At 39.7% G+C, this 16,590-nt stretch overlaps 1 protein-coding gene across 5 annotated transcripts; it reads left to right on the top strand.

Annotated features, from left to right (window-relative positions):
- The first annotated feature begins 5,011 nt into the window (after nucleotides 1-5,011).
- Nucleotides 5,012-16,575, top strand: TMEM185A (transmembrane protein 185A). 5 transcript variants are annotated; one of them, XM_075054438.1, is made up of 7 exons: nucleotides 5,012-5,144; nucleotides 7,733-7,909; nucleotides 9,330-9,537; nucleotides 12,319-12,402; nucleotides 13,348-13,524; nucleotides 13,860-13,983; nucleotides 15,802-16,575. In XM_075054438.1, the coding sequence occupies exons 1-7, from the start codon at nucleotides 5,107-5,109 to the stop codon at nucleotides 16,044-16,046; spliced, it is 1,053 nt and encodes a 350-aa protein (XP_074910539.1). In that variant the 5' UTR covers nucleotides 5,012-5,106; the 3' UTR covers nucleotides 16,047-16,575. The 5 variants fall into 5 exon arrangements, with proteins under 5 accessions (XP_074910539.1, XP_074910540.1, XP_074910542.1 ...); XM_075054441.1 differs by having other exon boundaries at nucleotides 5,020-5,144; nucleotides 7,806-7,909; XM_075054443.1 differs by lacking the exon at nucleotides 5,012-5,144 and adding an exon at nucleotides 5,236-5,793 and having other exon boundaries at nucleotides 7,806-7,909.
- The last annotated feature ends 15 nt before the right edge of the window (nucleotides 16,576-16,590 follow it).

Genomic DNA, 16,590 nt, shown 5'->3' with positions numbered 1-16,590 from the left:
AAGCAGGATATAATAATTAATTAAAAAATGCTTCTCTTTTAATATTGTATCTCCTATGAGCCAGAAAAAGGGCAAATCTCAAAGGAATCAAGTTAGAATTGAAAGGCAGAATGTTTGACTTACCTAGGGGTCAAAGGTATTGCTGTTGTTTTCTCATTACCTACTCTAATACAAATTTTTTTACTATAAAATACCAGCTGTTTTCTTGCAGCACGATACATTTTTGGATCACATTGTGAAGGAACACATGGATTAATTACTGAGATCAGGAAAATAAATCATTTTCATTTCTGTGCTATTAGATTTACCTGAAGGTGAACTGCTGGATGGAGGTGACATCACGGTCTTCTGTCTGCATACCATGTTATTTTGGTTTTCATTTTACAAGGCACAACCAAAATGAACATGTATCCTGCACTAGCCACATCTCAAACTACTTTGCACTGTCTCTCTTGGGTCTGAAATTCCACAGCAGTCCTGCAAATGGAAGTTACCATACTGTATAAAACTTCTCAGATGCAAATAAAATGTCTTTTTAAAAAAACCCAACATCTGAGCAAGTTAAAAGCCACTTAAAGAAAATCCCCAGTCAGGCAGAAGGAAACAAAACCATTTAATTTGGCTCTTGAGTAGAAACACCACTCACTAAGAGTTGCCAGCTGCAAGATCAGGCAGTGCGAGACGGTGATTTCCTTGGGTATGTACACACACATGCACACAAACACACATCCCCTGGCACCCAGTACCTGTCAGCCCGGGGCCTGGTGCTGGCTCCAGCCTCCGAGCACAGCTCACTTGCACTCAGACATAGTCGTTGTCCTTATCCCTACAAACAACAGAGGATCACATAAAGGATGAGCAGGATGGTGAAAAGGAGTGCAAGGAACATCGCCTTTGCCCCCAGGGACACCACAGGCTGTATGTCGGCACATGAGGGTGAGAAGATAGGATGAAGCGGGAGGCCCTGGTGGATGTGCAGATGTGTGTGTCTGTGCCACACACGCACAGTCGCATCCCAGGGAGACCTCTGGGGCCCCCATTCAATCCCAGCCCCGCCTGCAAAGTCCATCCCCCCTGCACAGCACGGCTTTGTTGCTTGTAGGGAGACCAAGGTATTTTACAGGCAGAAAAATGTCACCCAGCATGTTTGTCAGATCCGACAGCAGCTGCTAAGCAGCCAGATCTTGGCTTTTCCTCCAGCGGAGAGAAGGGGAAAACTCTACTATCCTATAGGGGGCTAAATTTGCTATGTATTTCTTTGGGGGAAAAAGCAGATTGAGTGGAGGTTTTCTCAGCTGTGGCACCTGCAGGTTGGGTCCAACCGCAAAGAGCTGTATTCTTTCTGTCTAGTTACTTCCTTTTTTTTTAGCTTCATCTCTTATCATGTTTTCTGTAACTAGGGATTTCTTTCCTAGTTCTTTGTCCCTTGTAGGAACTATTTTGCTGCCTGGGCATTCAGCCAAACATTGTAACTGCAGAAGAAATCTTTCTTGATTTACTCCTACAGACCTTCAGGAGTATTCTTACAAATGGCATGCTGCTTTATTAGACTCCTGAATTATTAACAGTTCTCAAGTTAAGATAATTCCTTGTTAATATTACTTTGACTTTGTTTTATGATTGCATCTGGCTGAGGATAATGCTTACGGGTACTGTCATGTCTAGTAGCTGCTTTATGCATTGCAGTAGATGTATTTTATCTTGGATAAAAGATAAAATTATTATGCATAACTGTTCTCTTTTCCAAACTAGTAAGGCTCGACTTTTGAAAAAGCAGAATGAAAAACAAGGTTCTAGTTTCCAATTTTTTAAGTCTGGTAATTCTTTGGTTCCTGAGAAGCTTGTGTGCTGCCCTGTCACACGTCTTATCATATGGGCACTTTTCATCTTATCAGTTTCTGGAGACTGTCTAGCCCTCATCCCTTCCTTTCCTTTCCTTCTCTTTTCTTCCATTATGTTTTCATGCTTCTCTCTCAACCTGATTGCTTACCAATCTCCTCACACACCCTCCCCACTGTCATTACTTGTGCTGGCATGCCCTTGCTTTCTTGTAGCCTTTGCCATACCCTTGCCTTATCAGTTGAATATATTGTGCAGAAAGCTCCTAGTGTGGAAGTCTGTCAGCTATTTGTGGTGTTGCCAATGGAGTTAAAATCATATCTACAATTTGCCAGTGAATATCTCCAGATGAATCACATCTTTGAATAGATCATATTAGCTAATTAATACTGTCAAGGGCTACAAGTAGCTATGGCATTTAATAAATCACATTGCATGTAAGCCTAGCTTCTTAGCTGGTATAAATTACCAGTCCTGTTAGCACTGGATGAAGACTTAGACCATTTACTTTTCAGTTCTTTTTTCATCTTTCTGCAGAAGCTAGAGCTTAAGATATGATTGAATTTTTCTTTTATTAGCATTTCACTTGCAATGTAATCTTGATTAGTGAGGAGCTATGGGGATTTTCAGTTCAGAAAGAGTCAACAGATAATCCATCCCAATAGAGTCATCATATAATCTGTCCTGATCTGCTATATAATTTCATAACCCTTGTTACAGTCAAGCTCACTGACTTGAGTTTGACTAGCATACGTCTTCCAGAGAGGCACCCTGACTTCATTTAAAAATGAAAAATCTCCTGTTTCTCAGGGTCATTTGTTCCAACAGCTAATTACTTCCACTTAAAAAACCAAAAAAGACAAAAGAAACCCCAGCTCTCTCCTCTCTAACCAATATTTGTTCAGCTGAAGTACTCAGCCTTGATTCTTGTTATGCCTCTCCTAGCTTGGCTGAAGAGTCTTCTGGTATGTAATATTTTGTCTCCAAGAGGGTATGTACATAACATAATTAAGTGATCTTAGTGTCTTTGAAATACACTCAACTCCTTATGACAATTTTTTCTGAGCATTTCATCACTTTTGCAGCATTTCATTACTATCTGCAATATTTTCAACATTCGTCCTCATGCAAGGACATTTAAAAGGTTGATGTGATCAGTTCCAGAATATGCAATGAAGGTAGCTCTCAGCCTTTTCAGAATGGACTTTTTTCCCCCTTTTTTTTTTTTCTTTTTTCTTACTGTACACATTGATTCGTATCTAGAGTAATAAGGAAATGTACTGTACAGGTAGCTTCCACAACCATAAACCAGAACTAAACTCCTGAAATCATGTCCACAGAAGAGGGATTACCGATAAGAACATAGTTTAAAAGAATGCTGGCAGAAAAACTGTCCCCTTCTCCCTGTTACTTTTGTATTCCGTTGGGCATGTGTACAGTCCAAGGACAAAGCTAAGTAACACGTGAAGACTGCTTTTAGTTTTTCAGGCAACTTACTGGGTAATGCTGAATAAGCAAGTTAACCTAATTTCTTTCCACCTTCAAAATAACACTTTGAGATTTCCAAGTAATTTTCTGGAGATAAATTTAAACAAGTGTTACATATCGGTGCCCTAAAAATCAGCTGGACATTTAAACAAATATAGTGAGGCAAATATTTCCAATATGAGTACACAAAGGAAAACCAGCCATAAAAAAGGTGGTTTGAGAGGGGCATGTCCCTAGGAATTATTCCAATGCGACTGCAAAGAAGAAATTTGTCCAAGACTTGTCCATTGCTACCTCTTCTTCTACCACCTAGATGGAGCTAAGCCCACAGCGGGCAGCGTATCTAAGTCCAAAACCACCTCTTCTGTCTCATGTCAATTCTTTCTTTCGCTGCTATCTTCCCTTCCAGCAGCATTTGTTACCATTTCATTTTAATGTAAGATTAGCCTGTTCAATCTAACGATTGCCAGATATCACTACCAGTTAATGGGAAGGTCCCTGAAGACAACCAGGCACTCGCGATGCGTCCAAATAATGTGTGATTTAATGCTATAATGACAACAGCCATGTCTCAAATTGCAGCAGAATCACAAACAAAATCTGTCTCCAGATCCTCTGGGCTTGGCTTCGCTAATAGTTTGAAGAACGTGTGACGAGGACTTCTACTAACACATACAAGACTGTATAAGTTTACTCAAATGTGAGATAAAACACAAATGAACAGGCAATTTTGAATGACATTTTGAACAGATTATCTCCCGTTACTTTTAAAATAACCAAGCTCAGTGCTTAACTTCCGAAATGCAGTCACAAATTTAAAAGGAAGTAACACAAGCTGAGATAAACATTGGTGATATGGCTCTGGGGCTGCAAGAAGAGGATGTTCCTTTAGGTCTCTCTGTAGCAAGCCTCTTGACAGAGGCGGAACGAGAGCAGCCAGTCAGTGCACCCAGGCTTTCTGAAGCAGGAAGTAAGCGCAAATTTAACGCTACAAAGGAACTGGATAGAAACACCATTCTTTACTACACAGTCTGACATACTGTACAGTAGTTTTCCAGTATAGGCTGCAGAATTGTGCTGGTCCATCAAAAACATTTTTAAACATAAGCCAGAAAAGGCCATAGTGATTTCCCAAAACAAAGTTAACGGGCTTTGGGGGGTTTAATACATATTTGAGGCGTTTTTCGGTGAGCGCTGGATTACGACAACTTTCAGTACACACACCGCCAAACGCTTTCGGCCCGGTTCCCCTCAGGCGCCGCTCACCAAGAGGCGCCTTCAGCGGGGAGAGGCCCGGGCCGCCCCCTCCCTTCTGCCGCTGGGAGACGGCCAGCCAGTCACCGCCGGGCCCCAGACAAGACCTGCTCCTGCCGGTGAGCGGGCGGAGGGCCGGAGGACGAGGAGGAGGAGGAGGAGGAGGAGGAGGAGGAGGAGGAGGAGGAGGAGGAGGAAGGAGCAGCCGGGCGAGGGCCGCCCCCTCCCTGCCCGCCCCGGAGGGCGGGCCACCTGCCGGCAGCAGCGCTTCCGTCTTGCTTAGGGCGCACGCGCGAGCCGTCGGCGGGCGCATGCGCAGAGCGCGGCCCTGACGCCCGCTCGAGAGGGCCGCCCGTTTCCCGGCAGAGGGATGCCGCCGGGGGGGCCGGGCGCATGCGCGGGGCGGGGCGGGCTGCCCGGTTCCGGCGGGGGCGGAGCGGCGGCGAGGCCAGGCCAGGCTCCGGTGGCGGCGGCCGAGCCATGCGTGCCTGGTAGAGCGGGGCGGGGGCGGAGGGTCGAGCCGCGATGAACCTGCGCGGCTTGTTCCAGGATTTCAACCCCAGGTGAGGGCGGCCCGCCGCTTTAACGGGCGGCCTCGGCCCGCGCCGCCCACCTCCGGGCCCCTTCGGCCGGGCCGCTGCCGGTCCCGCGCGGTGGCCCAGCGGCTCCCCTGCCCCGGCGTCGCGCCGCCGTCGGGTGGAAGCTGCCCTCCGCCGCGCCGGTACCGGGACGCGTCCGGCAAGCGGGGCGGCCCGGCGGGGCCCGGGTCGGCTCCGCGGGCCCCCCCGGTCCCGCTCGGCTGAGGCGGAAACCGGCTGACGGCGGCGTTCGCCCCGGGAGCGGCGGCGGCCGGGCGCTTGGCCCGCAGCGGCGTTGGTGCGTGTGAGCCGCGGGCGTTTCGAGGGAGTTCGGCCCGGACCGGGGCTGGGGGCAGCGCGCCGGGACCGGCGTCTCGAACAGGGTGTTCGGCCCGGCGGGTGCCGGTGCGAGCTCCCCCCGGCCGGGGCTTGATCGGGGTGGCTGCAAACGCGGGCATCCGTCACCTGGTTTGCAGGCTGGAACTCCGTCTTTTTTGTTTTATTATGTGACTTGCTCGAACTGCTCCAAGTCTTGTCCCGGTTTTTGAATTTTTCAACTTGATGATTTGGGGTACAAAGCTTTCTGCTGGAACGCAACGTCACCTTACGCTCCAACGCAGGCGTTTAGCGTACGGTAAGGGCTCAGTTCTTGCAGGTGCGAAGGCATGGCGCTTCCCAGTCCTTGCCCAGACACGGAGAGTCGCTGGCGGCGATTCTTCATTCTGGGCTCTCTTACAATTAAGGAGATGATAGTCGCTACAGCTTGGGCTTCTGCTGTCCTGCCCAGCAAGTACGGATGCATGTAACTTTGAAGATGCTGAGAGAACGAGTTGAATTTTACTGGGTTTGCTGTTACCAGGTATTTTAAGATATAAAGGAATAAAGGCCTGCAAGTAGCTTGTGCAGGGTGGCGTGAAACACTGAGAGTCCTGGAAACATCTTGCTCGTGAAAGAGGCCTTACCTGATTGCATTTACAAAATGCTGTGTTCAGTCGGTTGTTTAGAGAAACAGAAGGGTAACCAGTGCTTCAGGAAATGCATTGTTGCAGAGGTTGAAATAAACAATTTAAATATGTGTGGTTGGAAGTAATGGAAAAGTAGGAACAGAAGTTCCAGAAGCTTACAAAGTTTTGTTATTGCTAAGCGATGCTTGCAGCTTATTTGGATGCTGTCTAAATGATGAATGAGCAAGCTGAATGTTGCCCTTGTGCAGATAACTTAATCTTGAATGTTTTGATGTTCACTGGAGTGCTTAGGGAGCAGTGGTATTTTACCACATGGCACTTCTGTATTTATTGAGGAGCCAGGGAAAGTACAAATTACACAAATATTCAATGTTTGAAAAGTATGCATAGCCTAGGAAGCTGAGGAATCTCTTTGTTGCTGTGAAGAGTGACCGTTCTCTATCATCCTGGGGCAGTTTCATCAAGCATGTGAGGAGATGCTGACACAATAAAACTGCTTTTTGTTATTAAGGGGCAGCTGAGACGCTTGTTCTGAACAGAGACAAAGCAGCTTGATGTCTAAACAAGGCAATGCTGCTCTAATGAATGTTTTATTATTTGATGAGAGTGAAAGTGGGTAGTTTGAGTTGTGCTGTTGGAGTAAGGGTAGTATTCCTGACTATTGCTGCTTTACTATGTAGCAAGTATTTACTCTGTTCCTTAGGTTATCCATGTTCTAAAATACATATAATTACTTCACTGAAGTGGTACTGAAGCCTAATGATGTGTTTTATAAAGCAGTCTGTGATCCTCTGGTGAATGTGTGGGTGACTTTTTCCCTTCTTGTAGTGTGAGGAAATCATGTACTATGTAATTATTTTGTCTGGTTTTTGGTGGTACAAGCAATTCCTGTGCCACTGCTGTCAAGTATGATGGATACATTTATTTATTCTTAGGTTGACTAGTTTATAAAAGAGATCAACATAACTATTTTAAACTTGTAAGCATCATCCTCAGTATTCCAGTTAGAAACTTCAATCTATAATCAGTAACTTTGTTAAAAGTTTAACCTGTTGGTTGTTGGTTTTTTTTTCTATAATGTTGCTTTTCTTAACTAAATGTAAAAATTAAAAAAAACAACCAACCCAGCTCTGGAGTCCGCCTTATTACAATATGCAATAGTTTTAAATCTTTAGTTAAAAATAGTTTGGATAAAATACGTAAATTATGTAATTTAATTTTGAATGTCAGAAAACTATCTCATTTGATTTGTATGGAAGAACACATTTTCTAAAAACATGTACAACTGGTATATTTCTGAGCCTCTAATAATACAGCTCCAGCTCCTGACTGGATCCTTGTGGGAGGGAACTATTTATAGATCTCCATTCATTAAGTTTGTCATGCAAGAATGCTTTTGATGTGTTCCCTTGAAGCAATGGTTTTATAAGTGAAAGAGATGACATATGCTATATTTGTGATGAAATATTTGACTCTTCAGAACTGACTTGATTCCTTGCAAAGAAGTTTGACACGTGTATTCTGTTAGGAAGTATCCTGATTGAATTTCAGCTATGTTAAGTTGCCTGCCTTAATTTCTGACTCTGGTTTTTGGGGTTTTTTTAATAGCAAATTTCTTATTTATGCCTGCCTGCTGCTTTTTTCCGTGTTACTCTCTCTACGTCTGGATGACAAAATTCAGTGGAGTTACTGGGCTGTATTTGCTCCAATATGGCTATGGAAGTTAATGGTGATTGTTGGGGCCTCAGTAGGAACAGGAGTATGGGCCCGAAACCCACAGTATCGGTAAGTTGACGATATTTATATTTATTTTATAGAGGGAACATAATGTGTTTTCTGTACTGAATCAAACTCATAAATAGGTTTTTTAACAACATATGAAATAGCATCCAGAAGGTTTGTTTTCAATGTATTTAAAATAATTATCATAACCTATAGTGTATGCAAACAGCTCTATGCAGCTATGGATGTCTTAATCCTAGTTGCGATGGTTCATCACAAGCTTCAACAAGCTTCTTTGTGAAGCTAAAACTTCTCACAGAGTGATTTTTTGCACTTTTCTGTTAGAACATTGGGAATTCTTTGCTTTAGTGTAAGCTGTATAGAAATATGTATCTTCATATGCATTAGGAATATACTATATTTAATTGGATTATTTTCTAAATCAGTTTCCTCAAATGTACAAATCAGCCTGAAGAATGTTGATTTTTTTTTTTTTCCTCCTTGGTGTGCATATAACCTCAGTGAACATACAGATGAATATTCAGTGATTCTTGAATATGCCATGAACGTAGAAAATTTTTTTCAGATTTTAGTTGCAGTTTTGTAAGAAATGTTCAAGTAATTTAATACACTAATATAGGCAAATGTGTAACAATTCCAAAATAAGATGTTTGTGGGAACAAATTCTGTAAATTCCTTTTTGTTTTTGTCAAAGCTGTTTGACGTTGATATTTTAATTCTCAGTTTAGGGTAAAATAACTTTTAGACCTTTAAATACATCAGTGTTTACTTTTTTGGTAATCCGAATAGGATGTGAATTTGAACATGCTAGCGAAAAGAAAAACTACTTTAAATGAAATTTTTTGTGAATATTAAATGAAAAATTTTGTGCACAGGCCTCATTCTGTTACACTATATTGTGTGGTTCAGGTCTTGTTTGCCCCTTCTAGTAATGGTTCTACTTGTGTAGGAAAAAGTATGGTTTCTCTGTGTGTGCTGTTATTTTACAGGCATTTTACTTTTTAGTAATAGATAATATTCTGTTGCTATATGGTGATTTTGGTGAATAAAGAAATTCTGGGGAAAGAGGTTGATTAAGTGAAAGCTGGTGCAGGAACCAAACAGATAATTTTAGACTTAGCTTAACAGCCTGCATGATATCTGAGTGTTTAAATGGTAGCAAAGAAATCCTGTTTTATCTGCACAGCTATAGAATCCTTAGAAAATTCTCAAGCTGTAAAAATCCCACTGCCCTCTTTGAGTAAGATACTTTAAATGTGCAACTTTATCAGCAAGAAGTCCTGTTAATGTCATCAGGAGTGTAGTTTAATAATGGCTATTTGGCCATAATGTGTACATTTATTAAAAACAAGTGTTAATATCTGAAACTTAACAATTGCAAACAAAGTGTCTTGGGACATTTGTAGGATAGTGTGCTTTCCTAGTGGCAAGTAAACTGAATGCTTCCTTATCCTTTCTTTAGAGCAGAAGGAGAAACCTGTGTGGAGTTCAAAGCTATGTTAATTGCAGTAGGCATCCACCTGCTACTGCTGATGTTTGAAGTTCTGGTGTGTGACAGGATCGAAAGAGGAACCCATTTCTGGCTTCTGGTCTTCATGCCATTATTCTTTGTATCCCCAGTGTCAGTTGCAGCTTGTGTGTGGGGATTCCGACATGACAGGTCTCTGGAGGTAATGCTTCATTTGTTACGTGTAAAATTTGTGGCAATGCAAGACTCTGCATCAACTGGATTACAGTTTATCTCTCAGTAAAGCATGATATGGATGACTGCATCGATTGAATTAATTGTTTGCACTGACCTGCTGGAGTGAAAAATCAGCATCAGGAATAATATAATTTTTTCTAATCTGTTGTAGTTTTTTCAGCTACCAAATTGCAGCATGTTTTAAACCTGCCTTTTTATTATTGTGTGTTAAAAAGAACTCACCACAAACTCTGCAATATGGACTAATACTACACACTAAAACAGAAATTACTGAAGGAAATTCCACTGTTAGTAAGCACTGTCCCTAGGCAGAATTGAACTTCCAAAGCCCTAGATAATCACAGTTGAAAATGTCTTACTATCCCAATCTGTGTGCTTAATCTCTAATTTGGGAATGTGGGTGGTAGGCTTAAACCAGTAGTTTTTCATTTTCTGCTTCTATCTTCTTTCTAACTCATTCCTTTTGATTTTGGAAGAACTTCACAGGGATGATCAAGATCTTTCCATGGTTGTGGCATTTTGCAATAAATTTAGAATTCTTACTGAATTGATATTTTTAAGGTTTGTCTTTTTTTCTTCATGTCCTCAAACTACCCTATAACAATTAAAAATCTGATTTTTAGATGAGGCTCAGCTTTTTCAGTTTTTTTTTAATTTCAAGAGAATATTTCTCTTAACATTAGCATAAGCTGAGTTTAGAGAGAGAAACATTTTTGGTAAGTGATTGTTGGGATGGCTGGTAAACTGATACCTTAAATTGTTGATTTAAAAGTATTGCAAATAGAATTTCATTTTGCAGATTTCTAGCCACAGTTGAGCATTCCTAAAAGTAAAATTTGTGTAGAAGTACTTGCCTTCTATTGGGTGATGCTTGATAACCCACTGATTTGTAGATGACTGCACAGCTGCTACATAATGGCAGGAAAAAGATGGAATTCACTTGCCCCTAAAAGGCAACAGCTGTCTCAAAGAAAATAAGTTATGCAGTTGAACTGTCAACTCTTTTTTTTTTTTTTTAAACTATTTGGTCATCTTCACTTAGTGCTGTTCTACTTTCTTTTCTGTTTACTCTGGGAAAATGTCATTATTTCCCTTTCATTTGCTAGAAATGTAAGAGTGGCCTGTCTTTAATCCAGGATATTAAATTTTGGCCTGAATGATCAAAGTAGTTGTTAATCTATTATTATTTTCATAATTACTTAATCTGAAAGTTACAGTCTGCTTATTCCAATTCTGAAACTGATTAGGTGATCAGTAAGTACAGTAGGGTTTTGTCTATGTATCATGGTGGGCTCAGAAAAAGCTTTCTTTTATGCGTTACACTATTTTTATAGTCAGTAAAGTACCATTTATTTAAGGCATATTGAATTCATTAAATTGTGAGTCTAGCCACTCCAACTATACATGCATTTGCCATATATAGCTCAAATATTAACTTGATTTTAAGAATTATTTATAGCAATTGATCTTCTGATTTTTTTTTTAATTATTTCTATTTGCTCTTGCAGTTTTCACGTTGCTTGGTCTTATGCTTGAGTGGGGGGGGAGGTGGTAGTTTACTTTTTTGAGAAAGCCAGTGGTACAAAATTATTTTAAATCTACTTTCCCAGTCTTTTTAAAGTAACCTGTACTTCCAACAGTGAAGGCTTCAGTGCAGTCTCTGAAGTAGGCAAGCACCTGCTGCCTGTTGGATTTTTGACTCCCTGTACTGTGAATTTCAAAGGCATTTATCCAAGAGATCATAATACACAATCATGTATGTTAGTGAAAAGTAGCATGTAATGTCTGCCTTTTGAGAAATATTACATTTCAAAGATGCCTTACATCCCTACATGTTTTTTTAAAATGGAAAATGTTTCTAACTTACACTCAAGAGCTTCAGTTATTTTTTCAGATAATAATTTTCTGTTTGATCTTTGAAATTCCTACCCATGTAGGTTGCCCATAAACTTTAGAAACAGAATCTTACCAAGTCTGATGGTGCTTCATTGTCTCACTTTGTTCAAACTAGATACAAACTTGATTTTTTTTTAAGGATAATTTAGGGTTAGTTCTCATAGTGGCAAGCAGGACACGTGAAAAACTTTCATTAACGTTTTTAATGAGAAGTATTGCTTTTCTGTATTGCCTCAAAAACCAAATGTCTTCAGTGTCATTTAAAATATCTGTAATTATACATTAAATGCTTGAATTTGGATGTCATTTTCCACTGTTCTAAGTATTTCTTTTACCCCCCAGATAGAGCTGGGACTTTTAAACCAGACTGTCGGTAGTTAAACCCATGTAACTTTTATCTTTACATTACTGCCACTGCTAAATGATACCTTTAAAGACAAATTTTGCTAATTTTGAATTGAAGGACTTCTTACTACTTGTTAATTTAATTCTAGCAGTATTTCTTATCTGAAGAAAATAGTTGTTTTCCAAGGCTTTGCTTTTTTCAGTCTGATTAGTTTGGCTTTTCTTATTTCTCTAATCACTCTAATAAGTGTTGCAGGTAGAGCTTTTATTTTTTTTTTTAAATGCCAGGAAGGTCCTTCCTCAGGAGACAGCTGCCTCTACAGTTATTGTATTGGGATCACAGCCTCCCAAATTTAGGGATGCTTAGTAATATCTAATGTAAGTGCAAATGATTCATATTGCAGCAATAAGCATGGAGTCAGAAAAGTCCTTTGAGAGATTCTTTGATTATCTTGGAAATAGCTTTATCATGCTAAGAGTTAACTAATGTATTTTCTTTTTCTAGCTGGAAATCTTGTGTTCAGTCAATATTCTACAGTTCATATTTATTGCACTTAGACTAGACGAGATCATCAGATGGCCGTGGCTTGTATGTAACAAGTGTTTTCTTCTTATCCTTGTTTAAATGCTGAATTTCATGAAGATATTTACTATAGGGAACAGTTAATTTATGATCAGAGTCCATGGTCACATTTTTGCTCGCTTAACAATCAATCCTTCACTGAAGGTCTGGCATCTCATTCAGTGGTCATGGGAAATGGAGGCTGTTCTTTGGGCATTTCAAACTTTGGGGGAGAGGGACGTGCCATCAACTGCAATTGAACTCTGATCAGTTGTTGAAAGAGAAATCCTAACCAAAGGTTTCCAGTGGGAACACTAAACTAGCCATGAAAATGATTGGTGAGTTAGGGAATGTGCTGGTAAATATGGTGTGGTAAATAACTTGTTTTATTTGTTGTGTTACCATGCATGTAAATCCACTTACTGTGCAAGTGGTCACTGTCAAAACTGCTGAGATCTCCTGTCCCAAGTGCCTTTATGATACAAAAGTGCTGTTTCTGTGTCTGGGTTTTTGTAAACTACTATAAAACTGATAATCTGGCATGATTATGACTGTCCTTTCTATTTTCCAAAAAGCTAGGAACAGGATCTAATTTAGAAACTGCTTCAAGCAAGGTGTTCCGTGTAGAAAATACTTGCTAAAATCAATTTTAAGTACTGCGTGAGCCCACGTAAAGTCACAGAAGTCTTAGTAAAGTTGAATTACAATGGCTTAATTTTAAATTGTTTCAGCTTGATGGGGTTTACAAAGCTAACTGAGGAATGAACCCTAAAGAGATGATACAGCTCATAACAGTGCACCCGATTTGTGAAGCTTTTCTGTTAGAGATTGTTAAAGACTGTTAGACTTAAATTTCTTGTTTAGACTTAATATGTAGACTTGTTTTTTAAATAAAACCCACACCTGAAACAAAACTGATAAAAGTGTATCACTGTTGGGGGGGGGAAAGCAGTTAATTTCTTTTTCTTTCAGGTTGTTTGTGTTCCACTGTGGATCTTGATGTCCTTTCTGTGTCTAGTAGTGCTCTATTATATTGTATGGTCTGTTCTATTCTTGCGCTCTATGGATGTGATTGCTGAGCAAAGGAGGACACATATAACAATGGCTGTCAGCTGGATGACAATTGTAGTTCCACTGCTCACATTTGAGGTAGGAAAAAGCATAATGAGTTTTACGTATCTTGTGGTTTTTTTAGTGAGTGATGAATGTTGCTCTGTCTGTTTTTCAACTTACTAAAATGAGAATACTGGTTTTTGTTTTGGAATAAAATATTAACAGCAAATATGAAAGAAAAAAATTCTACATTTCTTTAAACTGAGTAAAATATGCATCACATTGGAATTGTAACTCCATGTTTCTGTGGAGGCCATTTTTCTTCACAGAAGTGTGAAGTTAAAGATCTGAGATCAGCATATGTTTTAAGAAGCTTGGAAGTGGGTATTGCAATTAAACTGACATTGTATAATTTTTTTTTTGCCATTTAGATCTTACTAGTACACAGACTGGATGGGCATAATTCTTTTTCTTTTATACCCATATTTGTTCCTCTCTGGCTTTCACTGATAACTTTAATGGCAACAACATTTGGACAGAAAGGAGGAAATCACTGTAAGTATTGAAAAATGGAAACAGATTGAAACTCCAGGCTTAAATGTATTAAGACTTGTATTTTCAAAAAGTGCTTTTTTGTGTGTATATTCTCTCATGAAAGAATTTAGATATGTCTGTTACCATTGGTTTTCAATGATTTTACTAAGTTTTCAGTGTTTATATAGTGTCTCCTGTTGTGTGTTTTTTTTTTTTTTTCTTACTCCTATAAAAGTGTAACTTCTGCTTGGACTCAACTTGAAATCTCAATAGGATTTTAATTGTAACTTAGCCTTCTATCCTTCCTTATTTCCATGGGTTTCATTCTCGTGGGATGTGACTGGATCTTTCTACTCTGGGTTCTGAAAATAGTGTACCACCTACCATTTTTAATTAGCATTTGTCTTAGCAGCCTGAACTAGTAGTATTCTCTTTCCTCTTTGGCCAAACAGTGCTCTGTGCTGCTTAGTTGTAACTTCAGTTGCCTGAGTGGCCAGTGTAGATTTACTAGGCTTTTATCCTCACCACAACTAGCACTGCCAAAAGGAGCGTTTGCACTTTGAGCCATCTAATGTTACTGAACCAGTACAGATGAGTAGCTCTTCCCATCCACGTTGCAGTTCATGTTTCTTGTGGACAAGGCAATAAAATTTATTAGCATTTTTCAGAGTTGAAAGGAACCAGCTGTGATGTTTTGTTACATAAACTCACGTCAGTTTTGGGCCCATTGTGAAGTATATTGAGAATTAATTTCTTTGGTCGTGACTAAGCTTATCTCTGTACATTTAGTTTACTTTTATATTGTGATTGTATAGAAAATTGTTACTGGTTATATATATATCTTTTTAAATGCATGCTCTTGGTAATTTATGGCCAAATTAGTCTTTTGGAAAGCCACATGTCCTTTATCTTCTGTAGGGTTAGTAAATATTTCTGTAAATTTTTAAAAAAGAAAATTCACCTGAAGTGAGCCTCAGAAGACTTGCATGAAAATCCACCTTTAAAATCCTAAGCGAAATACAGTTGGCCACGAAGTATAATCTGTGCAAAAAGATGGGTTGTATGGGATCTTCCCTGGCAAATATTTAATATCTTGCTTTTGTTTAGCATGAAAGATTTGACTTGGGCAGGCTGTTCCTTTTAACACTGACCTTTGGTACCAGTTAACAGAGGAGTACCATCTGCTGAATTACAAGTGCCGATTACTTAAATGCTCTCTTTCCAAGTCTTTGCACATAGCAAAATACATGACAAACACAGAATGTGTACTGTTTTCTAATCTAGCACAGGTAATGCCAAGGATGAGATAGTCCTGGTGTCACATTATATTTGGCTAACAACTAAAGTATTTGGGGAATACTGAATACATCCATTTACTAATCTGTGTCTGCCTATGCATCACATTTCCTCTGGTATTGTATGTATCAAACAAAAGTTGGCATGAGTGTCTTCCCATGTGGCACTGGTTGCTTTGACTGAGATGCAAAGTCTTTTGTGTTCTTTTTCTGTGTACTTACGTGACCTGACACTGCCTAATGTGAAATTAAATGGATTCTTGCTGTGGTAGTATAGCTGTAATTTATAGACATACATACAGACATGCATGTGCAGACATGCAGAGGCATGCAAATGAATGTATATATTCTGTATGTATATCTGCATGTATATAATCTGAACTGTAACGTTGTATGATAAGTGTAAATAACACACTGAGAAGCAGCACTAACAAATTTTATATTGTTCATATGCAAAGAATCAAGAGAAATGAGATTGCATAGTCTGCCTACTTAATTAAATTTTCATTATATTCTGCAATAACGGGAAATTATTTTTTTTTAGGGTGGTTTGGAATTCGCAAAGACTTTTGCCAGTTCCTGCTTGAAATTTTCCCATTCTTACGAGAATATGGAAATATTTCTTATGATCTTCATCATGAAGATAATGAGGAAACAGAAGAAACACCACTGCCCGAACCACCAAAAATTGCACCAATGTTTCGAAAAAAGACTGGAGTTGTCATTACACAGAGTCCTGGAAAGTATGTGATTCCACCTCCGAAATTAAACATTGATATGCCAGATTAAGATGACAGCAGCATGTTAAACTGGAACTGGGAATCAGCAGACAAATGTATTTCATCTCATGCCTTGACACAATTACTTTAAAATAGGTATTGCTGAATCAGTGGCTTGGATTACACAAATCAGAGATCTTGAAGATAATCTGAGAGCTTTTCTAGAAATACGTGGTGGTCTAATTTGTGAACCTTCCTAACGGGTTGGTTGCACGCTTGCCTGTATAGTATTTATATGAACATTTTAGCAGTGTAATATATTGTTTAAAAGTCTTGTCCTGTACAGTATAAGTATTATCTAAAAGTATTTTTTTAAAAACTCTGTATGAAATGCCTATGCTCTCCCAGGTGTCTTTTAGGTCCTAAATATACACTTGATTTTCATTTCTGTTTTAAATGCTTTTTTGAGGATGCCTTAGTATAGTACCTCTTTACTTCTTTTTCTGTTCAGCCACAATCACTGTCTTAACCACAGAGGCACAGGAGTGTTGCACTTCTTAGGGAAGACTGGAAGGCTTTTGGGGGGGGGGGGGGGGGGGGGGGGATAGAATATA

Source organism: Buteo buteo, chromosome 22, assembly GCF_964188355.1.
Source record: "Buteo buteo chromosome 22, bButBut1.hap1.1, whole genome shotgun sequence".
Classification (NCBI taxonomy): domain Eukaryota; kingdom Metazoa; phylum Chordata; class Aves; order Accipitriformes; family Accipitridae; genus Buteo; species Buteo buteo.
Note: the sequence above shows the minus strand (reverse complement) of the source record. Positions and strands in the feature narration are given on the sequence as shown.